The sequence below is a fragment of the Mycteria americana genome, chromosome Z (assembly GCF_035582795.1).
Source record: "Mycteria americana isolate JAX WOST 10 ecotype Jacksonville Zoo and Gardens chromosome Z, USCA_MyAme_1.0, whole genome shotgun sequence".
Classification (NCBI taxonomy): domain Eukaryota; kingdom Metazoa; phylum Chordata; class Aves; order Ciconiiformes; family Ciconiidae; genus Mycteria; species Mycteria americana.
In genome coordinates, this window is record NC_134396.1 from 78782214 (window position 1) to 78806283 (window position 24070).

At 43.2% G+C, this 24070-nt stretch overlaps 1 protein-coding gene across 1 annotated transcript in view; it reads left to right on the forward strand.

Moving 5' to 3' along the window:
• Positions 1 to 5999: 5999 nt before the first annotated feature.
• The window catches only part of RHOBTB3 (Rho related BTB domain containing 3), a 29579-nt gene continuing 11508 nt past the window's right edge, over positions 6000 to 24070 (forward strand). The window contains exons 1-7 of the mRNA XM_075527402.1: positions 6000 to 6299; positions 6466 to 6682; positions 16598 to 16790; positions 19170 to 19321; positions 20180 to 20291; positions 21109 to 21477; positions 23636 to 23748. Coding sequence (XP_075383517.1) covers positions 6298 to 6299; positions 6466 to 6682; positions 16598 to 16790; positions 19170 to 19321; positions 20180 to 20291; positions 21109 to 21477; positions 23636 to 23748 — 1158 coding nt within the window. The 5' untranslated portion in view covers positions 6000 to 6297. The remainder of the gene's footprint in view (positions 6300 to 6465; positions 6683 to 16597; positions 16791 to 19169; positions 19322 to 20179; positions 20292 to 21108; positions 21478 to 23635; positions 23749 to 24070) is intronic.

Below are 24070 nucleotides of genomic sequence, written 5' to 3' on the forward strand. Positions count from 1 at the left end.
TCATGAAAAACACTCAGTTTCCACACACAGATTATCCTCTCTCTTGCTGCCTGGATACACACTTCTGTAGTTAGAGGTATATGGAGGACAGCAGAGGAGGCTGAGAACTAGTGAGAACTAGAAGGAGTATTGAACAAGCACTAGAAGGAGTATTGAATAGCTGTGAAATCATAACAGAAGGGAAAATAAGAAAGCAGAAATAATAGAGATAAATAAATAAATAAATAAACGGCCAATTTAAAGCCTAGATCTGAACTGGATCTTTGGATTTTTGGAAATTAAAACAATTTTTTTTCAAATATGAAATGGCCATCCAGTGACCACTTGGAAGATGTTTAACATCTGTATAAGGAAAGCTAATTAACAACGTGCTCTGTCTTTTAATTCCGGGGAAGTGCAGTTGTATAAAAAGAGTTAGAAGGTAACTTCAAACAGGAAACTTACTCCCGGTGCGATTTTATTTATGACTCATTGAGAACTTACAACTTTGACAGGTGAATAACTGGTTTTGTTATGCATATGCTATATGGTAGCTATCTGTATGTCTAGGTATAATCTTTGTTCTTTAATTTTCTCGTCTTAAAATGCACATTAACTCGCATGTTTACCTGACATTATTAGATTATTTTCATTTACCTGATGTAATGAATGCTATCTGCACCCCTGTGATATGTTTTTAATAAGAAAAACTAGAAACTTTATACATTACTGAACAAAGCTGTGGGCAGGCAAAGGGCAGAGCTTCTTCAGGAACACATTATGTAGTTTTGGGGCACTTCTCCCTGTGGAATTCACGCGCTGGGTCGCTTGGTCTTAAGCACTTATCCAGGGGATCATAAAGTGGATTAAAACAGCCCAGAACTTTCAAAACATGCTGATCATATGCCACCCCTTCCCTGCCCCCGAACTGCAGCAGCATCCTTTGCCAAGGTGGTCCCACGCCTCTCCAAGCACCTTGAGGAAGGGGCCACCCAGGCAGCAGAGACCTGTGGAGCGGTTTGATCAGCACGTCTGGCTGGGCCATCCCAGAAGAGACCTCCCCCACCTCCTCGGTGGGGAGCACCTGCCCCTTCCCCCTTCCCCTTGGTGCTTGCTCCGTGCCCACCCCTCCCCACAGCTCAGCCTCAGCGTCAGGCCAAGCCAACAGGCCCCGGCAAGGAGAACCAGGGCGGGCTGGGCGCACGGGCTGGCGATGGTGCTCCTCTGCATGATGCGATGGTCCCTGCCCACCTCGGGGCGGTGGCTTCTGTTTCTATAACAGCAGAAATAACATATGAAGTACTGTTTTGATCCTTTGACCTGCACGCTGATGCAGTTAGTAACTCTAATTAAACAACGACATGAGAATTACACGGTGCAGCTGTACAACTACAGTTGGGGATTCTTCCCACTGTGAACGGGGTGTCTTCTTCTTCAGCACGTAGCGTTGCTTCAGCCCTTCACCTCTGCAGCAGGCTGAGTTGTGTAGGCAGCAGGTGGGTCCCCTCCGCATGGCACGGGAACTTGTTCCCTCACCAGCGAAGGCAGCGAGCTTGGAGGGCAGTCCTTCCACTGGGCTTCTGCAGCGGCAGAGCTGGCTTCTGGTAATCCACGGCTCACCCTCACTCTGTTAGCAGCTTTCCGCAACTCAGGAGCTGCTTTCACAGCTCTGCTCTGCTACAAACTGGATCTGCTTTACATTGGAAAAGTGTCATTTTTCTTTCTCCTTCTCCTCCCATCAGATCATTTTCCATCCCCCTTCGTACTTTTGATTCAATATTGGACTGATATTACATTACTTGATCCCATACAGTAATACTAGAAAAAATAGATGAAGTAGATGTTAATAAGTATCCAGGACTGGAAAACGTTTGCGGGAGTGTTCCTCAGAAACTCAGATAAGAAACCACAGAACTGGGTCTGGGCTCTGTCTATCATTGGAGGTGCCATCGGAGGCTGCCAGTATGTTCAAAAACATTTAGCAGGGCCTGGGGAATGCCGAAGCAGCGGGGTCGGCTGCCATTCCTGGTGAGATGATACAGGCTGTGATCGAGAATGAGATCAAGGGACGCGTAGGTGAACGCAGTCTGTTGGGAAGGTGTTGGAGAGGCGCCGGTGAAGTCCTGCGTCTCCGGCATTTGGAGGAAGGGCAGTAAGTATGCCGATAAAGGGGGTCGTGTGGGCATAATAATCCTCTTGCATTTTCAAAAGGCCTTTGAGAAGCTTTTTGTAAAGCTTATTAAACTTTGTAAAGAAACTAAGTTGCCACAAGATTGGACGGGAGGTTGGTTTTTGGGTTGAAAGCTGGTGTAAGAAGAGGAAGTGAAGGACAGGGCTTAGCAGTCAGTCTCCAGGAGGGAGGGAATTCATGGAGTCAGGGAATAATTCAGGTCGGAAGGGACCTCTGGAGGTCATCTAACCCAGCCTGTACTCCAGGCAGGTCTAATGAGCTCAGATTGCGCAAGGACTTTTCCAGTGAAACCTCGAATGCCTCCAAGGATGGCGATTTCACAGCTCCCTGGATCACAAGATCCCTGGGATTTGTGCTGGTTTTCCTTGGTATCTCCACCAGTGACCTCTGGAAAGCAGTCAGCAGTGAAATCTGTTGGGCTGGCGGGACGGTAACCTGTGGCCGGGAGCGCCTGTGCCACCTCTGGAATTGGCTGGAGTATTCATGGGGGGGGAGAAGTGCTTCCAAGCCCCATCAACCCTACACCATTCTTCTGGCATAGTTGTACTGAAAAATATTAGTGGTCCTTAACTCTGTCCTGCCATTCGTTCCTCGCTTTCCCACCCACAGGCAGCTTTTGTTGGTTTGAGTGTGGCAGATGGCTAGAACAACAGAAAAACTCCTTTTGTTTGCTCATGCTGTGTCCATGCAGGAGGTCTCGGCTGGCAGGTCTTGCAGCAGCAATCTCTGTAGTGTGGATTAGCACCCATAAAGCCAAGCCTATCACAGGTTATATTTTGCAACATTAGGAGGAAACACCTCTGTTCACCAGAATGTATTACTGTTATCTGGAGTTACCTTCTATCTTTAAAAAAAACCCTGGAAATTTACGTCTCCTAGACCAATGCGGTTTCTCGTGCACCTAAAGCTGCTCATCGCAGCAGCAGCAGCTCTGTGCAGGTGCAGGCTCAGCTGACGAGTGGGCTTGGCAACAACTTTGAATCCAAGTGCGTTAAATCCCCTCACTGTCCTGAAAATATGGGCCAGTTAGTCATATGTGAATCAGTGCAAGTAAGGCTACAGCTTCCACAAGGAAAAAATCCTCCTCCTTGACTTGGCAGCAGTTATCTCCCTGCCATGGAAAATATCATTACCCTTTTGTCAACAAAGACTGCATATTTGTTTTCATTGCTTTATCTGAGATACTCGCTGGAAAGCTTCAACAGAAATAATTTGAAACAAAATAATAACGTTCCGGTGTAAAATGCACCAGACCAAATATGCCGTTCTTTTCTGAACCCTGTCACAGACTCCCTTTTCTGCAGTTTTGTCTTTGTGTGTCAGCAGCAACGGCAAATGTCTGCTGGCTGAAGCGTTTGCTGATCATAGGATATTCACCTTCCAGATTGCCAACCAGGGAACAGCCAAGCAATCCTCTATAACCCTCTTCTCTCAGTTAAACAGTCTTTTATGGCTTTCCCTTGCAGTGCCCACGTAACGTGCAGAATGCATCTGAGGTAGCAGCGCCAAGCAGCTTCTCCGTTCGTGATGTTTATTGCCCTGCAAAACTGAACTCGTTTCCCTTTCTGCTTTTTGTTTGTTTGTCTGAAATGTATTACGCAGCCCCTCAGCAATGCGGACGAAAATGGGGTTATGGATCTACTTTCAGCGAAGAACAGGCAGCATTTTCATGCAGTTTTAATGCTTGCTTTTTAAATGCTGTTTTAAATCTTCTGATTACTGCAATGCTACTAAAACAGTAATTTACTGCTGTAAGCTTTGAGTGTTGTTCATCAGGTGAGATGAATCCCACATCCGCCACCTGCATAATTTGCCAGAATTAATGCTTCTTGCAGTCCTAATTAGTTTCCCAGGTGGTTCAAGGAAGGAGTGAGAGGAAAACAAGTGTTTTCTGCGACCTTCCATCTCTTCGTACCCTGCCCTTCGCACCCTTGGGCAGGGCTAGGTCCGTAGCAATGACTAAGCTATGCTAATTGCAGTTTGGGTTAATTGGATCACTTCTCACTAGGGCTGCCTTATCTACCAGCCCAGTTTTTCATGGTGTTACAGCTCTCTATGTGTGTGCATGCCTCTGTGTGTGTGTATATATATATATAAATGTGTGTCATGTATATGTATAAGTGTATCTATATGTATTTGTGTGTACATATGTATGGATTTAGCTACACCAGGTTTTGTTCACTAGTGTTGTAAAAACTTTTCTCTCAAAGGTTTCCTCATTTGCAACATCTAGACCACTACAAGTTTCAAACTTAAGGGTTCCAAGGGATATTCAGTGCCCTTTAAAAAGCACATTAATGGACATGGTGGAAAGAGTGTGACGTGTCCGAGTATGTTGGCTCTCATGAAACGAACTTCATATACGCAGTGTCTGGACACCACCGAGGATTTGGATGCGGAGGACAATACATCACAGTCTGAGGATCATCTGGGGGAAAAAACAGTGGCTTCCTTTGATTGCCTACGCTTTTTTAACTCTCCTAAGAAACCTGGATTCAAACTTGGGGGGGAGGGGAACAAAACCAAACCCCCATGTGTCATTTGTCTTTTACTTTTCTAAGCAAAGCGAGATTGAAGAGCAGAAGAAACTGGAATGTGATAAAACATGGGGAAACAAAAATGTTGGTAAATTTTCTGTTGTGTTCGTTTGTTTTATGTTTGGTTTTGTTTTTTTTTTTTCACTAGGCCCAGTAGAATTTATAATAAAAATATAAAAAGTAACACTTGACTTCAGATAGTAATGCTTATGATTTTTAAAAATGGCCTGGCCAATGAATACAAAGTTGGTATAAAGCTTTGGCAGCGACATCAGTTGTCATCTCCCGCATTTGCCACTAGTGGAACAGTACATTTCTCAGAGTATGGGCTGTTGCAGACCAAGGTCTGTTAATCATTCTGCGGATAATCGTATCAAGACCCGTGCTGAATGAGTTCTTGCCCGTGGGATTAACAGCAGCATGTGTTCACATAATAGAGGGTGTTTGTTTATCATGAAATGTGCCTAAAATATCTTTACTCTGTTTTTTTACTCTAATGTGTACAGTGGTATCTAACAGATAACGTGCCATTTTAGAATGGATTTGGTTCCAGGTATTTGTGTTTATTTTATTATAATGAGAGATCGTCCCTTTTGAAAACAGTGCTTTAAACAGCACATGAATGCTAAGAAATCTGCATGGACATTTAAGAAATTATCAGCCTAAATATTGAAAAAATAGATACTATTTCAGTATCTACAGATACCTTTATCTATAGTATCTATATAGAAGTACCTATATATTTTTTCTAGTGTAGAAAAAATAGATACTATTTAGCTGAAAGAAAAAATGCATTAACAGAGGATTTGGTCCACTGCCCTCCGTCAGCTGTGACTGTCCCTTGGTGCTGGCAGCGACCTGGTGTCGTGACCTTGGTCCTCTTCCTGCAGGGCGGCAGCAGAAGCGTGTCCCGCAAGTGCCCCCGCGCAGGGCGGGACGCTGCTCTGCTCCAGCTCCTTTGTCTGCCTTTGCTGACCTGGCCGCACCGTGTTGGCTCTGCAGAAACGTCAGCTCGCTCTGCCCATTGCGTGAGCTGTGCTCCTGCTGACTGACGTCAGGATGCGATGGCCGTGACCGAGAGGCCGGCCGCTCCCCTTACGCCTCGAGTTCACCTACAGCCGCCGAGTAACGCAGCCACCAGTGCCTGGGCTGCTGCTGCTGCTGCTGCCGCTGCTGCTACTGCTGCTGCCACTCCTGCTGCTGCTGCTGCTGCCGCTGCTGCCACTGCTGCCACTGCTGCCACTGCTGCTGCTGCTGCCACTGCTGCTACTGCTGCTACTTCTGCCGCTGCTGCTGCTGCCACTGCTGCTACTGCTGCCGCTGCTGCTGCTGCCACTGCTGCTGCTGCTGCCACTGCTGCTGCTGCTGCTCTGGCGCGTGGCTGCAGCCCCTCGCTCGGAGCAGCCGGCACCAAGTTAGCCAGGCTGGCCGCAGGCGAGGGAATGCGGTAGGAGCCCCGGAGGTCGCAGCAGCGAGGCTGAGCGTGGACACCAACAAATAAAAAGCCGAGTCAGCTGGGGATTTGTAATGCAAGCAGCTTTCTAGGTTTCTTTTCCGCTTTGCTCTCATCCTGCTGTTGGATTTGAGATCATGTATGTGTTTTGCTGTTGATTACAGGGGGTGTTAAAATCGAGGGAGGGAAGAGGATTCGGAAGGATTAATATGTTAGTTTTGATTTAAGGGGATTTTTTTCTTTTTCTTTTCTCCCTGCCCTTCGTCTTTGTTAACACAGCTTTGTCTTTATTATTTTTATTTTAGGTCAGTTAATATTGTAGCCTTTGGGAATGAAAGAGATGGGTTTTCTGAGGACAATCAGCAGCCGAGCCTGATCTGGAGCTATCTCGGGAGAAGTGCTCTCGTTTCCCAGATCGACAGCAGCTTGTCTGCCAGTCACGCTGGAAACCCAGTTTTTACCGAATATCAAGCCTGTGTGTTTGGAAATGTCAGACTGGTGGTACGCGACTGTCCCGTCTGGGTAAGAGATCGGTCTCGGTCTTTTTAACCGCACTTAACAGTGTAAGCTGTTTTAATCAAATGAAAATATATCCTAATTTTAAATTATTTTCATTATTGTGTGATTTTATTCACATTTTAATTACTGTAAATGGTGAAAGCATATAAAATGTAACCAGGCAAATGCTGCACAGTCTCAAAGGTGCTACAAAAAGTTTCTCATTAACAAGCCGCTGCCCACCTCCTCTGTGGGAAGGTGATATTTTCAACTGTGCTATTGAGTGAAAACTTTATTGAAGATAATCCTGAGGTAAACCAGAACCCCTGTTCTGTGGCACTGCATCATAAGCACTCTCTCCAAATATTTATCAACAATAAAACAAAAATTTTTTTTTTTTTTTCTGTAAAAGTGAAAGGGTAGTCAGTTTTCCAGCTTTGAAAAATGTCATATTATAAGATATGATATCTTGCAAAATACAGTATGTGCAGTCATTTTACTTCTGTTATAATGAATAAGCACATCTTGACATTATTTCCTTTATTTGAAGGTAAATAAATAGGATTTTGGCACTGTTCCAGGTTGTCAGCACTTTTGTTAGTAAGTGAGCTAACTTACTTATGAGTATGAGCAGATCAATGATTTATGTAAGAAATGATACTGATAATCTAAATTAAAACATATTTAATGACTACTTAGTAGCTTAAAAAAATTAAGCTTAGCAGCTTTTAGAAATTAAAACAATAATCAGTTTCAGCTCCATAATTCTATGCTTAGATTGATTTTTGCAGTCCTGTAAGGGAAAGTTTTATGAGAATCTGCAGGAATCCTGACAGTTCCAGAAATACATGATCAGAAGTTTGTAACCTTAAAATGGAATGATGCAGTTTAGCTATCCTCCTGTTCTCTATTTCTCATGGTTTTTTGTCAGCCGCACTGACAAACACCGGTTCAGATGGACGGGGGGATCCTGTTTTTAATCTTTGAAGCCGCATGTGACCTGCACGTGCAGTTTGCTGGAGTCATTTGAGCACAGCAATGAGTAAAAGCTCCTGAATATAAATTAAGTCTGTAGGACTCCAAAGGGTGTTTCAGAGGACTGGAGGTTGGGGGCAGGGGGGTGGGCAGGAGAAGGGCAGAAGAAAGGACCTGGATTGGAGATGCAGTTCATGTGTTTTTATGCCGTGTTATTTGCATTTCTTCTTCTACCAAACAAGGTTCTTCAGTTCTGGAGACCTTATAATTTTTTCCCTTGAAAAGCGAGGTTGTTATTGTCTGCAGCATTATGTTTCTCAGACGTGTTGTTTTTTCCTTTCTCAGCTAAAGGAGGCGGGAGATTTATTACTGGGAATGATGAGGAACAATTGGCTTTTTTGGCTTAGTAGAAGACATCTCAGATAGCTGGACTGGGCTCTGCAGGAGGTTATTTGTTCTGAGCAAAGCTGTCTCCTTGCTAGGGTTAGGCAGAAGAGGATTGTTTTCCATAGCCTGGATGCTTGAGGTTTGCTACGTCACGGTGGTCCTTTCAGGACTATTCCTCTGTAGCCTGGGGAAATGGTACATGACAATTCGACATGTTGACTGACGGGCCCTCAAGCACGGTTGTTGTTAATACGTCATATTCTTTGTGGAGAAGGATTCTTGTTGCATGTTACTGAAACATAGAGGTGGTGGTATGGTGGGCCTTGCATTATTTCCATCTCTATCGTCTGAGCATAACGTCACGGCCGATTTGCATTTCACCTGAGATTTGTATCTGATCTAGATTAGATCCATATGATTAAGGCAAGCCAGACCTAGACATAGACTTGGCAACTGAGTACAACTGATAGCTGTGAGTCTTCAAACTCAACGCGCAGCAAGCTGCCCTTGGTCCTCTACAGCTATCGGTCCGGAAAAGCAGCACGGATGCAAGTTTACCAGGTAGAGCTCTCCGTCGCGTGGGTGGGTTCTTTTGTGAGATAGGTTGTGGTACAGGGTGCATTTGCTTGTGTTTCAGTCTGCTGCTGCACTTGTTTTGTCAGCCCAGGACACTACTCAACCCTCTTGAGCCTGCAGGAGGGTTCAACAGCTCAAGTGCCTTCGGTTGAACTCTTCCTGGTGATACGATGATATCGAGCATCTTACTGTGTACTATATGTCTCTTTGAAAGGGCTGCGGCGAGGTTTTTCAGCAGCTGCCGAAGTGCTCATGCACTGATGGGTTGGAGAAACGTGAAAGTTTCTTGACCATGGTGTCATCATCCTGCTGGGCACGTGGCTGGTGAAACAGCAGCAGCCCTGCCGTGAAAGCATGGTGTTTTTATAAGCTGAGGGTTACTGAAGGTGGCTGCCAAACTGGAGAGATAGGAAGGCACGGCTTCTTGGGCATGATTACCCAAGGTGGTGCCCATCAAATGTTACAGACAGACATGGGAGAACAGTGTTTCCAACCTGCCGTGGGACTGCAGTTTTCGCACAGCGGCTCCATAAATATTTTAACCTCCTGTGCGGGTACTATATTCTTTGATATTGCTTGGCTTAGAAAATTATAAGGATACATTAATGTTTGCCCGCATGCAAAAGAGCAGCAGCATGTTATGAGAAGCTCTGTGGCAGTTGCAGAGTGCAGGATGGAAGTGCCGACTTTGGGGAGAGTGTTATCGTTAACGCAGATGACATGGTGTTGTAGAGATAGTGGTGGAGCAAACTTTTCAAAATCTGGGGGCAAAATGACACTGTTTCCAAAACGGCATGTCAATCACTGGGTATATCACTATGGCCCGCTGTGTCGTGCGTTACATTTGCAAAGCTGCATGCTGATATCTCCCACATGCGGGGGACAGATACGTAAGTGGGCCAACATCCTTGTGATTCATGTGGCTGGAAAACATTTTGATAAAAAATGCACACCCAGGATGAGAGGAGATATAAAGAACTAGGGAAAATGTGTACGTGTGCTAACATCCATGCTGAATGTTGTGATTTTAATAGCTGATCAGTTGTTAATGCGTGCTTAAGTTCTGCTCTCATAAAGCACGTTGAACTACTGTGTCCCAGTTTTTCTAATTTGGGGGGGTTGGAACCTCAGTATGGAAGAGAGTAACTTACAAGGAGTAATTTGCAAGATGAATTTTAAGAATTGTGTTGGAAAAGGTTGCTTTATTTAGCACTTTATATCAGATTTGACAGTCTTGGGGACTGACTTGCCATTTTATGGACTTGTATGTAGTTTGCAACTTCAGCCACTTCATACTGGATTTTGTTATGCTTCTGCATATGTACAAGTAAAAACTGCAGAAGAAGTGCAAGCAAAATTCGTAATATCTGACAGCAAGTGAATCTTCCTCAACTTCAGAATGAAGCATAGCATAGGAGCTATAATTCATATTTTGATTCATTTAAATATGATGCTGGAAAAGATATGGCAGAATGAAAACTTCACTGTGAGTGTTCTCTACGTGCATTACCTCTTGTTCTTTGCTCTCTTCTTTGGAGCAGTACTATAAGGATACGGGAGTGTTTTGGTTCTGGGCTGGGAGTCTTGCTGTCCTTTTTAATCTTTTTCCTCTGTGAGCTTGGTTGGTTTTGGTGGTTTGGGGGCAGGGGGCTTTTTTGGTTGTGTGGGGTTTTTTTTCCCCCAGGGAACAATACCTCCAGAAATTTTTTGTTTTCCCCTAGTCTACAAAAACTGCCCTCTTTCTAGAGAATCGCTGACATCACCATGTTCCCGGTAGCAGAAATGTTACAAAAGGAGAAAATAAAGCAGCTGGGTTTTGGAGGGTGCCTTGTGCTGGGTCCGGCGCTTGCAGCGGGATGGGTGCTGCGCTGTGTTTGTACCTGCTCAGAGGCTTGCACAGAGCTGCAGACCTCCATGGGACTCACTAGCGCTCAGATGTATTAACCACGATTTTGAAACGGCGTTCTGTGAATTTCTTTTATAAATTCTCCCTTTCAACAATCTCTTTCCCTGAGTCTTTTCATGCTTTTCTGTCTGCCCTCTTTCCTGCACCAACAGTAGTAGTTCCTCCAACCCCGTGAGCTTCCTTATGTCCATGGTATCGTGCATGGTGTCGTTATCTGGCTTTTTCCCTGCATCAGCATCCTTGTGCTCCTTGTGCTGGCTAGGATGGCCGGCCCTTGACACGTCTGAAGGTAAATAAGCCTGATCCACTTTTTAATTTTATTTATTGTTTTTAGAAATCAAGTCAAATTACTGCTTCAGTACAAAATGAAAGCTTCAACTTTTCATTTTTTAGTATGTCATCCTTTCTCATTTTTAAGCTTGGCTGTCTGAAGTTGGCATTTTACAACAAGTGATCATATTCTGGTAAATTATTTTCCCTACCATGTTCTTTATTTTTGCTTTTTCCAAATATTATTAAACTACTTTATGAGAGGACAACACAGGACAATGCTAGCCTTCATTATTTGGGGTGTGGGGGTCAGCTCAACCAGTTAAAGCTGTTTTGGAAAGGCTCAAGTGAAAAACAAAAGTGGCATTACAGGGTTGTGGTGTGAACTCCCTTGATTTCTGAAGAAGACACTTCCTTCTGTGCTGCAGGTTACTTAGCTGAGTAGTTTGGGGGACTAGTAAACTATGGAGAGTACACCCGCAAAATTTGTTCTGCTGCGGACCTGACTAATTAGAACTTGCAGAGAAACCTTGAAAAAATGGGGAAAGCTCTGGTATGCGGTGTGGAAAGCATCCTGGAGAGAAGGCTCTGTTAACGGAAAATGGGTCTGTAAATGGATCCTAAAGAGAGATGAACTTTCCAACATTCCCAGTGCAGCTCTCTTGGATCCCGGAGAAATCCCAGGGGAACGGTCCTCGGGGGTGGCCAGGCTCCCTTGTCCCCCAGAGAGCGTTTGCGATCGCTGCTGCCCCAGACCAAGGACTGGGCTAGGTGGACACGGGGACATTTAGGAGCAGCTTTTAGAAAGAGCGTGGGCATTGCAGGGCACGGTGGATTTCTCTGCCATTCCACAAAGGCATTCAGAAACTATTTTTAACAAAGCAAGTATTGTCCTCTTGAGGGGTCATGTGACTGTGTAGGAAAATCACATCTTCATTGCCTCTGAAGGCTTTATTTTCAACATTAGTTCTTGAGAAGTATGATTTACTAATGGCAGGAATATATTATGAGATGTGTGTAATGGAGACACGCAAGGAAAGAATGAAGCTTTTTTCTAGTAAGTCCTGAGAGGAATAGCGACAGGAGTATAATTATAATTAATAAGGTCGTATTATAATAACCTTAGCTATGCAGTTACTTTTTCCTTTTGTCAATGGCTGTCTTGGGAAATGGACTATGCCAAGAGCAGGAAGCATGATGAGGAATAGCTGCTACATAAATTTCATAGCCAGAGCCTGGAATTAAGGTTATTCCTGAATCTGAACTGTTGTTTGTCATCTGAAGAAATTCCCTCTGCCATTTTTGCATGAAAGGTTCCCTAAGAGTGATAATCAATTTAACGAGCTTAACCTGGCTCAGAGATAGATGCTCTGTCTCAGTGATGCCTTGGGCAAATAACCCTTCGTTGTCAGAGACGTTTTGGAAGATTTTCCCAGCACTGAGCAGGCTATGCTACGCTGATACCAAATTAAAATAATTGCACCAAGACCTCTGGGAACATGTCTTTCTCCTCTCTGTTTTTAAGCATAACATCCATCTTCAAGAATGGGCTTTCGGGGGTGTTAAATCAAATATTTGAGGCCCTAGGGAAACTATGGAACAGTAGCAGAAGTCCGGTGTCATGAGACATTTGTTGGCTCATTCTGCGTTTTTCACTTCTTGATGTACCCGTGTGGCTCTTGCCTTGGGAAAGCGCAGCAGCAAACAAATACCCCTGGCTGGCTCTTCCCACCAAGAACTTCATAAGCTTTGGTAAAATGCTTCTTGTCAGGATTAACAGAGACACACAGTGGTGGCCCAGGGCAGTGGCAGAAAGCACAGACCCCCACAAACCTGCTGCAGCGTGCAGCCGCGCACACCTGGGAAGCCGCTGCAGCCTGCACCACGTCTCCATAGGATGTCTTTCCTCTAATAGTTAAACAAAGAGGTGTATTTGCACACCTGTGTGCTGTTTTCAGTAAGGATTTTGCTAGGTTTCCCCACGCCTGCAGAGACAGAACTATGGCAAGTTGGGCTAAGTACAAAAAGGGTAGGGGAATCATACGAGGTGATGGCCAGATTTCCTTTTTGTTGTTGTTCTGTTTTCCAAAATACAACTACTTTTCTTATTATATTATTTTCATTAGAAAAAAAAAAAAACTGTGTGTTTTTTTGCTATATGATATTGACCTCTGAAGCTGCTGTTGTGTTACATGCGTGAGCACACACATGCAAACAAACACAGGTCTACTTCGATGTACTCTGTGGAGAGTCCCATCAACGAGAAGAGCATTAGAGCTGCCAGTGGTTGGGGTTAGGGCATGGAGGGTCTTCCAGGACGGTGTTTTACTGGACAATGCTCTCCTTGGAGAGCCAGGACGAGGGCTGGGGCCGGAGCAGAGTGCACGACTGGGTGTGTATCAGACACCTGGTGTCCTGTCCTCTGCTGCTGGTGGGACGGGTGTCAGGACGGAGGCACAGCTCGGTGCACGTTACTATCTAGGAGCCCTGTCCTGTGCTGTACATTAGGACTAGGTTTAAACTGAAGCTAAGGGCAAGGGTCGGAGTTGGTTCTTTTGTTGGGCATGGCTGTGTTCATATTCACCAAAATCTTCCCAAAATCTTTCTTCTTTGTAACATGAAATGGTGTCATAATGCATTAGGCGTTCACCTCCATTGTAAAATGGAGGGAGCTACAAACCGTATACAAACATATCATAACATATAAAAAAATACATATTACATTCTGTAAGAAGTTTCCATAAATATTTTTTATTATAATACTTAAAGTCATGGGAGAGTCCTTATGTATTTGTGTACCTGTGCTCTAGACCTCAGTGGTGATACTGCTGGTTGTCACCGAGCTCACAGAGATGGGCATGTGCAAACCGGGGCTGAGGTTGAAGACAGGCAGCTAGGAGGAAACTGCAAAAGAACAGGCATACCTTCTGTCTGCCAGCATAGAACAACTAAATATTCTATATTATTTTTTGTTTTGTATTGTATTTTTCTCTTAAGCCTTTGTCGTGTTGAATGTATACAACCCTACTAAAAATTCTCTGTTGAGACCTTCATCAGCTAAAACATATTAAGCCTGCCCCTTGAGAATTCTCAAGTTTTGCCTGACTGTGTGATCAGGTTCTGCAAATGCCCGTCTCGCTGGCTGTCTCAAAGCACTGTAGCTGGTAGCCTTACTGCTACGGGTGCTAAACTTGTGTTTATGTGTTAACTTTATATTCTTAGCACAGCTTAAATGAGTCTGGTAAATGCTGCTGGGGATTTTCCTTAGCCTGGGATTATAATAGTCTCTAACTGAGTCAACTGAAAAAACAAATACCAAGAGCAGTGCTTTTAAAGCTCCTGTGAACATGGTGTATCATTGAATAGCTATTCTTGATAATTTTTTAATTTTCTGTGGTTTTCTTATTACAGAACAAAACCAACTATTAAAGAAATTAATGGGAATACCTATTATACTTTAAGTTTGTTTCCTGGCTTATTTCCCTGTAAAGATAAGACCTGAATTGGGTACAGTGGGCACTGACGGTCTAGGCAAATGTTCGCTGACTGATACATTTCCGTCAAGTTCATGCTACCTCTTGAACTTAAGAGCATTGCAGCTACTTCACCACAGATTTGAAACAATGATTCTTTTGAAGTGATCAAAAATAATTATATTGACAATGCAAGCCACTTGTTGATATTAATAATCTTTTGTGTATTTCTCTGGTTTCCATCCGTAATGCTCATAATTCTGTGACCTGTTCTTCAAAAATCACATTGACCATCCCCAACCCAAATTTTGGGTCCCTTTTGTCATTTCTTCTGTGCTCACTTACTCCCCTCTTCCACATCTTCTTTATTTCACAGAATCACACAATCACAGAATCGTATAGGTTGGAAAAGACCTTTAAGATCATCAAATCCAACCGTAAACCTAACACTGCCAAGCCCACCACTACACCATGTCCCTAAGCACCTCATCCAAACGTCCTTTAAATACCTCCAGGGATGGCGACTCAACCACTTCCCTGGGCAGCCTGTTCCAATGCTTGATAACCCTTTCAGTGAAGTAAAATTTCCTAATATCCAGTCTAAACCTCCCCTGGTGCAACTTGAGGCCATTTCCTCTCGTCCTATCACTTGTTACGTGGGAGAAGAGACCGACCCCACCTCTCTGCACCCTCCTTTCAGGCAGTTGTAGAGAGCGATGAGGTCTCCCCTCAGCCTCCTTTTCTCCAGGCTGAACAACCCCAGGTCCCTCAGCCGCTCCCCATCAGCCTTGTGCTCCAGACCCTTCCCCAGCTCTGTTGCCCTTCTCTGGACACGCTCCAGCCCCTCAATGTCTCTCTTGTAGTGGGGGACCCAAAACTGAACACAGTATTCGAGGTGCAGCCTCACCAGTGCTGAGTACAGGGGACGATCGCTGCCCTACTCCTGCTGGCCACACTATTTTTGATACAAGCCAGGATGCCATTTGCTTTCTTGGCCACCTGGGCACACTGCTGGCTCATATTCAGGTGGCTGTCAACCAACACTCCAATTTCATCATTGCTTGTTTCCATTTTTTTCCCCCAAGATCCCAAGATCTTCTAGCTTTGCTTCATGTTGTACAGGACTGTTACAGAATCATAGAATGGTTTGGGTTGGAAGGGACCTTCAAAGACCATATAGTCCCACACCTGCCACAGCCAGGGACACCTTTCATTAAATCAGGTTGCTCAAAACCCTGTCCAACCTGACCTTGAACACTTCCAGGGATGAGGCATCCACAACTTCTCTGGACAATCTGTTCCAGTGTCTCACCACCCTCATAAAAAAAAAAAATTCTTCCTTATATCCAATCTAATTCTGCCCTCTTTCAGTTTAAATCCATTGGCCCTTGTCATGTCACTACAGGCTCTGGTAAAAAGTCTATCATCTCCATCTTTCTTACAAGCCCTCTTTAAGTATTGAAAGGCCGCAATAACGTCTCTCTGTTCCAAGAGGTTGTAGTATTTTAGGGTTTTGAGTTGATTTTCAGCTCTCTGGGCCAGTTCCAGATTTCTGTCAAGAATTTTCAATTGAGCATATGTGCAAAGCCATGGCTTTCATTGGTATTTATGAGCTACCTTTAGGTAAAGCAGAAATTGTGAAATTATAGTTCTCATGACAAATATACAAGTAATAACTGTATATTACATGTGGTTACAGCACAGTTGTAAATTAACAGGATACAAAATAATTTCAGAGTGCAAGTCTTACACTTAAAGCGCAGAACAATGAGAAATTGAATGTGAAGTCAAAAAAGAAAGTTTAGTTATGTGATTAAAATCCTTGTCCTGAAGACATTCACACTTGTTAAAGCTACATGGAAGCTCTTGTGAAGCAGACAAAAATCACAACCAACTGATGAAACTTGTATTTTAAGGTTCATAGGTACATATCATAGTTCTGTGTAACCCTTTCCCTAAAATGTTGTGATAAATAATGGTTTTGTATGAATTGCTGCAAACCTCTACCACTGAAGCTGCTTTTATTTCCTTAATAAAAACATTTGAAAGTTAAGTAATTAAACCAGTAGGGTTTCTTCCTGCAAAGTAGATTCCTAGATAAACCCTATTTTTTCTTCTTCCTGAAGAATTCCTGAATTCATAAAAGAGATTTATTGTTTATTATAATGAACAACTTGTTCTCCAAACAAGGAAATTACAAAGCATGAATTCTGCTCTTTGTTTCACATCTTCAAGTAAGAGATTAAGTTATCAGTTAAAAATACTTTTGTAAGGTTTTGCATTAAAACTGTTGAATAGTTTACCTTTTCCTTTATAGGCAGGAAATTCTTGATCACTGTTTCTTCTGTTTAGGACATATTTGACAGCGACTGGTACACCTCTCGCAGTCTCATTGGAGGAGCTGATATTATTGTGATTAAATACTCTGTCAACGACAAGACTTCATTTCAAGAACTAAAGGACAGTTACATCCCAATGATAAAAAAAGCATTAAACCACTGTTCGGTTCCAGTAATAATTTCTGCTATTGGTGCAAGAAAAACCGGTATGTACCCCGTCTTCTGTAGTAATAGTTAAAATCTCGCTTGTAAGTTAGAGACACTGTAATTTCAGTAGAAGCTGATTGTTTTTCCAAGTTGTTAACAGAAACAATTGGTCTGTCAGGATGACAGTAATATGTGCACGTATTATGGTTCTGTAGACTGGTGTCTTGGCAAGAACATTATGCTTAATTAACCCTGGTGATGAAAGGCATCGTATCCTGCTTTGACCTCTGCAACAACTCTTCTTGTGGAGCCATCACACATGGGAATTAAATCTAGTGCTTTGGACTAAGCAGCGTGTATTTGAGTGTATGAGATGAGCCCTATGGTTGTGAGTTCTCTCTGGTCATGTCTCAGGTATAAAAGACCACTAGTGTATGAGATTAAAACCAAGTCTATCAGCTTGCAACCACTGGAGAGGGGGTGGGAAAAGCCTCAAAATTCTCTAGGATGTCATCAGATGAACGGACGTATCAGCCCTTTGGGTACCACGAAGTGCCACATGCTGCCGTGTCAACAGAGCTGACCCGTCATGGCAGAGTACCTATGGTATAGCTATGGTATAGCTTATATGTTTGCACAATGCCCTGTCCAAGCTGATCGGTAGTCTGCTATGAGAACGATGCAAATTGATTTTACACTGAAAATTTAGCTAGCACAAAGTTGGTTGTTGTTGCTGTCTAATCAATATGAAAATCGAAGTTGCTCGACTGTGGAAGGACTACATGGACTTACAAAGTGTCCAGCGGCCAACGAGGCCAATGCTGGTGAGAACATGTTCACGGTTTGGGTAGACGTTAGTAACTTCTGTCTGTTTACATCGAGGAAATAAAGTTCAGAAAGAATACCACAGATACCGATAGAACAAACATACAAATTCTATTCTGTATTTCCAAATGTTTTGCATTGTGTCTTTCACTGATTTTCATATGGTCTTCTTAGTCGTGGGGCCTGATTTTTAATTATTTTTTTCCTAAAGCTATGAATGCAAAGCTTGAGCCTGCAAGTTGTCTCTTACTTTACGAGTTTGACTAAAACAAGTGTTTCTGAGCATCCCTCCTGCTATGAGTAAGGGACATGATGAATGTAGATGTAGACGTTTATTTTGTAATGTATAAAGAAATAGTAAGCTATATGAAGTGTGTCTTCTGTGGACATAATGCTCAGTTTTGCCAGGGTCTACTTATATATGTTTTTGCTCAGTGACTGCGAAAGGACTGTTAAAGAACTCTGTAACAATTAAACCTTTACTTTCTTCCCTTTAGTAATTCACTGATAATGATCAGATGTTTTTATGCTCTGATTTATACAGGGGTAACGAATCTGCCATTCTAAAGGCAAGGTCTTGCTAAACTAATGTTTGTCTTCCCCAACACCTTGTCTTGCACTTTTTACTTAAGCACACGATACCACCAATCTGAGTGACTCCACTATTGGCATTTTGCTGTTCCGCTTTTTTTTTTCTGTCTTTCTCCCTAAATAATGTGACTGTGGGAGAAGTCAGGCTCTCCAGCCACAGTTCCGCCTCGGGACCTGCTGGAGCAGACTGCTGTGCAGGCACAGAGCCCTTTTGTTTCTAGGAGGTATGTGTGAACACAGCAGTTTGCTCATACAAATTGCTAAGATCTTAATCCTCTGTAGCAGCAAATGGTGCTGCCAAAAGAAATTTTAAAAAGCTGTGTTATTACATGTTATCCATAGGTCTAAGCAGAGAAAATGAATGCAGAGCATGCATGGCACATTTGAAAGCACATCTATGGCCGGCATTAAGTGCAGTTGAGCCAGGGTGGCTAACAGTTTTATATCAGTTAAGCGGCATAATCTTCAAAAATACCTATTTTGGCTTAAAAAAACCCCATGTAAAATATGTGTAATTAAATCATGTTCCACAGTATGTACATGCCTGTAACAGCTGGGACTGCAGTGGAAATTTTTCCCTTCCGTTACTGTGCATGCTTCCTGCATGCACAGGAATAATTAAACGGAATAATTAACGGAATAATTAAACAAGTTTAAGGGTGACATTAATGAATGGTAACACCTGCAGGCTAGTACAACACCTGTGCATATAAGGGTACCACGGCCCTAAGGCAAACCTGAGTTATGGAAGTCCTGCTTGACTTTTCCGCCTTAACAAAACTGAATGTAAAATAATGCTAATGTAATGTAAACTGATTTTTTGAATAGCAGCTAGTATTTTGAACTAAAATGAAGAAGTTCATTTTTTTGCAGTTAATTATAGATTTCTTACTATAAAATGACTATGGTTCCATTTCCCTTTTTGTTCTTCTTCAAATAATACATCTTTACAATTATTTAGGAAGCTAAGTATTCTGGATTGTTTGACAAAAATGGCTTTTTTGCGTGACTTTTTACCCCAGGCGTGCCTTGCACCTGCCCCCTGTGCACTTCGGACAGGAGGAGCTGTGTCACCACCTCCGAAGGAGTGCAGCTGGCCAAGGAGCTAGGAGCTACTTACCTTGAATTGCACACTCTTAATGACTTCTACATACAGAAGTACTTTGGAGGAGTGGTGAGTGAGGAACCCCTGGGCTGAAAGCAGGGTGGCACGCGTGGGAGCTGCGTGGCTGATGTCAGGGCTTCGGAGAGCGAGCAGAGGCAGGCCACGAGCCCTCCCACCGAGGGCGAGTTCCACTTTGCTAGATTTGGATTCGGTATTAGGAAGAAATTTGTTACGCTGAGGGTGGTGAGGCGCTGGCCCAGGTTGCCCAGACGCTGTGGATGCCCCATCCCTGGCAGTGTTCAAGGCCAGGCTGGACGGGGCTCTGAGCAACCTGGTCTGGTGGAAGGTGTCCCTGCCATGGCAGGGGGTTGGACTAGATGGTCTTTAAGGTCCCTTCCAACCCAAACCATCCGGTGATTCTATGAAGCTAGCTGAATTAGCAGTACTGAGATTGCTCTGGTTTTAACCACCTTCTAGGAAGGTTTATGAAAGCCATACTACACACTGCAATAATTTTTCCCCTCCTATTCCTGTCCTTTTATCTTGCTGGGATGGGATAATCAAAACCCAGCTGGACAAAGCACTTGACAGCCCCATCCCGCTTTGAGGGCGAGTCCTACTTCGAGCAGATGCCCTGAGCGGGTGACCTCCCCCTTCCAACCTGAATTATTCCGCAATATCCCGATATTTTTTATTTTAATCGCTCAAACTCTCACGGCTGTTGTACTTGTAAAGTGAAGCAGGTAAGATTGTTGAATTGCCTGATTTTTTAGCGTATTTTTGTGGTGACCTTCTCAGTGACCTGGATGACTGTTCATAGTGGCAGCAGCCTCAGTCCTGCATACAGCACCCGCTCCTTCTCCTTAGTTTGATGTCTAGGCTGTTCTTAAATAACTAGATTTTTAAAAAATACATTTTGTGTTTTAGCTGGAATATTTTATGATCCAAAGTTTGAATCAGAAATCATCTGAAAAAATGAAGAAAAGGAAAAAGACAGAGAAGTGCCATCGAATTCAACCACCTCAGCTTGAACAGCCAGGTGCTTGATGATGTCTGGTCTCTAGCATCGTTTGTTATGTGTGTCATGTTCTTTGCGCAATTAACATTTTATAATTACTGTGGGCTGTACTGTTTATCATCAGCTGTTGTGGTTATGTTGCTCTAGTTGCATCATGTTTTAGTGATGGTTTAATTAATTTGGGGAGAATTGTATAGCACTATGTAACATTGCAATGGACTTCTATTTTATTTTAGACAAAAATAATAGGAGTGGTTTTCAGGTACACTTGAAATAATGCAAACGTGAATTAATAAAAGCTTTACAGACAAATTAGAAAAGAAAGTAATTATATCATGCTTTCTTATTCTACAATATCGTCAAGTAATATTTTTATTTGCAGCAAATAAAACAAAGGAGAGTTTTATGCCCCTGCATGTGATTTTCTGTACGTGATTTCTGAGCATCTGATGTATTTATTCAGTGAAATAATTACTGACAAGTAGTTACGTCTAAATACGTAGTGGTCTCTTCTCACACGTACTAGAAATTCAGTCAGATCCCTTAGGTTTGGGATTCACAGGCAGGGTTTCCTTCAGACATAAGTGCCTAAAGAGGTTTCTTAAAAGGACGGACAATTTTACTAAACTAAGTATTTCTTATATTTCTTACTTTACTATACTAAGTATTTCCATTTTTAGAGATTTTTACTAAACATATTCAAATGGCGTATAAGAAATTTTCTTATCGAATACCTCTTTCAAAAATTGCCCTTCATTTGATCAGGTCTCGGGGAATAGAGTTGTCCTGTGGTTAATACTCGCTTCAGTTCTACAGCCTGACTCGTTATCTTTCGCAGAAAAAATGCCGATCTTAAAGGCTGAAGCCTCGCACTACGACGCAGACCTGCATAACCTGCTCTGCTGCTGCCAGTGCGCGGACGTGGCGTTTTGCCCTGAAGACCTCAGCACAGTGGTGGAGGCCCACAAGATCATCCTCTGCTCCGTCAGCCACCTCTTCATGCTGCTTTTCAAGGTGAAGAGCCCCGCCGACATCCGCGACGCCTCCATCGTGCGGACGGCGCAGAGCCTCTTCGCGGTGGAGGCGGGGGCCGCCTTCCCCCCGGCCCCCCGCGGCGTCCCGCCCTGCGTCCCGCCGGTGAGGGTGGTGGTGAAGGACCCCGTCTTCTGCTCTTGTCTGCCAGACATCCTCCACTTCATTTATTCAGGTACCCCCCAGGAACGGGTCCGGCTAGTCATTTCTCGTGCAGCCAGCGTCTCGTGAAGGCGTACGTGCGTCACCCTAAGGAACATGCCTTTGCTGCTGGGAGACGATGTTCTGCTGTGTTGCTACATCTATTTTATCCTTTGTGATTATTATGAACAATGTCTATAGGAAAAAAGCCCTTCGCCTAGGTTTACTGAAAATTAAATTAGCTGTCATTCATTCCAGATCTAATGAACGTAAATTAAGTGCAATATTTTACTGAACAAAGTCCATGACCTAACATCAATAATATTCAAGAGCTTTGCCAAAAAAATCTAGGGTTTGAGACAGTTTCAGATTTCAGGCTTATAAAATATTTAAAATGGTTGCATGCTCTAAACCCGCTGACGAGAGTGCAGGGTTACTTAAGAAAACTCAAGGAATTTCTCTTCTGGGTACGGTGCTGCTAGAACACTGATAACTGGTTGCACTGGTAACTGCTCTGATACGTGGCGTGTGTTTTGCTACCAATTCAGTACAGGCAGTGACCTCACCTGCCTCATCCCAGCCGTCTATTAAAATGGCACTGATATTTTTCTATCTTTTTAACTGTTGCTCAGGAATCCTCAGGTGAAAGAGAATTTTCTTTTTCTCTGGAAGTACCTGATATCTGTTTATTCTTTATAAAGTATTTTGCAAGATGTCGTATGTATGCCACATGTATACAAGAATATATATTTTATATTTGTTGAAAGAATTAGCAGGCTTTTTAATGATGCATTCTGATTTTAACTGGAATTTAAAAAAGCCCTAAATAATTATATTGTTAGAGCTGCATCCATAAAGAAACTTAGTCAGCCTCTGTAGACTGTTACCTGCCTGACAAAGGAAAAGGATTTCTGCCTTAGTAGCTGAGACATGAACACTGGCTTGTGAAGACACAAGGGAGAGTCTTTCAGCTTTCAGTTAGAGTTTGTACATTGAAAACGTCCCTTTCAGTTCTTTCCAAACTCGTGTCAAACATAAAGAACAGATGCAGAAGTTTTTCAGTGTGAATGGGTTGATTTTTTTATTTATTGTTGACATGAGCAGAGGAGTAAACCTGGAATTTCAGCAGGTGAACGACCAGTGTGTCTGCTGCCTTCTGTGTATGAGCTTTACTTTTGCTTATGTCAGCCAAAGAGGTGGGAAACTTTGTACAGTTGTAGATGAAACTGCTATAAATCACGGCTCCCAGCCTGAAGGGCATTGCCAAAAGTCATCGCACTGTTTAGTAGCTTTGAGAGACGACGAGGTCTTTCAAAGATGTTCAAGGCACGGGCTGAGAAGAGGTCAGATCATGAGGCAGTGTCATTGCTTTCAGCCTCTCAGGACCATGACATTATGCCCCTGAGGTTGTAAACACCATCCATACGGTACACACAGGAGCTGATAGAGCTAAAGACGCCGCATGCCGTATGTGCTGTTCTCTGCAGCAGAGTGCCCTCGGGGCTGTGCTGACTTGTGCTTTACCCTCAGCTTTACCTGCCTCTGGCCCTGGGCATCAGAGCTGAAAGTTACCAAAAAGCCCCATCGTGTCTTTGACACTTACTTCAGCAAAGTGTCTAAGGACAAACTATGTTTGTTTTAATGCCAGTCAACACTTTTCATTTTTCTGAGAAAAGCTATCGAGAGACCTAAGAGAATATCATGGTTTTGACTCTGAAAACAAGAAAAAAAGAAATTCTACTGCCAACTTTGTGCTGTTTTTATCTACCAGTATTCAGAATATAACTGCACATGAAGTTTTATGGTTCAGACACCTGCAAAGCAATGCAACCAGCAATACGAGAAGAAGCTAAAGAACTTCCATAAATATTGAAACATTCAGGATTTTTTTCGGAATGTCTACCTGCAATATGTAGTGACTGAACTGGGAGGAATCCAGAAATCGAATTTGAAAGCAAGGGAGATGATGTCCTGATCTGTCTGTACTTCATTGCATTCCTGTAAAAGTACCATGGAAGTTTTATTGTGCAAGAATTGCATCTCGCCCTTCCTAAGCACAAAGATCTGGCTGATTTATGTGCAAAAAATATAGTTTCTGCAGGATCTGTTTGACATTGATATCATCTTTTCTCTGCCTGCTAAGGCCTGTGCCTCGTTGATTTATAATCCAACTTTACCTGCTCTTGTGACAGGTGCTTTCCAGTGGGAACGACTGGAAGAGGATATAAAAAAGAAGTTGAAGGATCCAGAAAAAACTGAGCATGTGCTTGAGAAAGTTAAATGTATCCTGAAAACTCCAGGGAAGGTACCTCTAACTCTCTTGGGGTAACTGTTAGTATTAGTTACTTAAGTTCTTGGGAAATGGTTTTGTGGACAAGGTTCCCTTGTCAGTCTTTGTTTTAAACTCACTTTGGCTTACACAGCTTTTATTACTTTATCAGTGGGTTGTTCACAGGCATGTACAAAACAGAAACACAGAGATGCTGGTGTAATGTGCGGAATTACTGTAATCCGTAAAAAGCACACAAGTAGGTATCCTAAAAGGCTTACTCATGTTCACAGCTTTGCACGTTGTCTAAGACTATGATTATGTGTTCCTAATTCTCATGTAATAGAGGCTGCCCAGG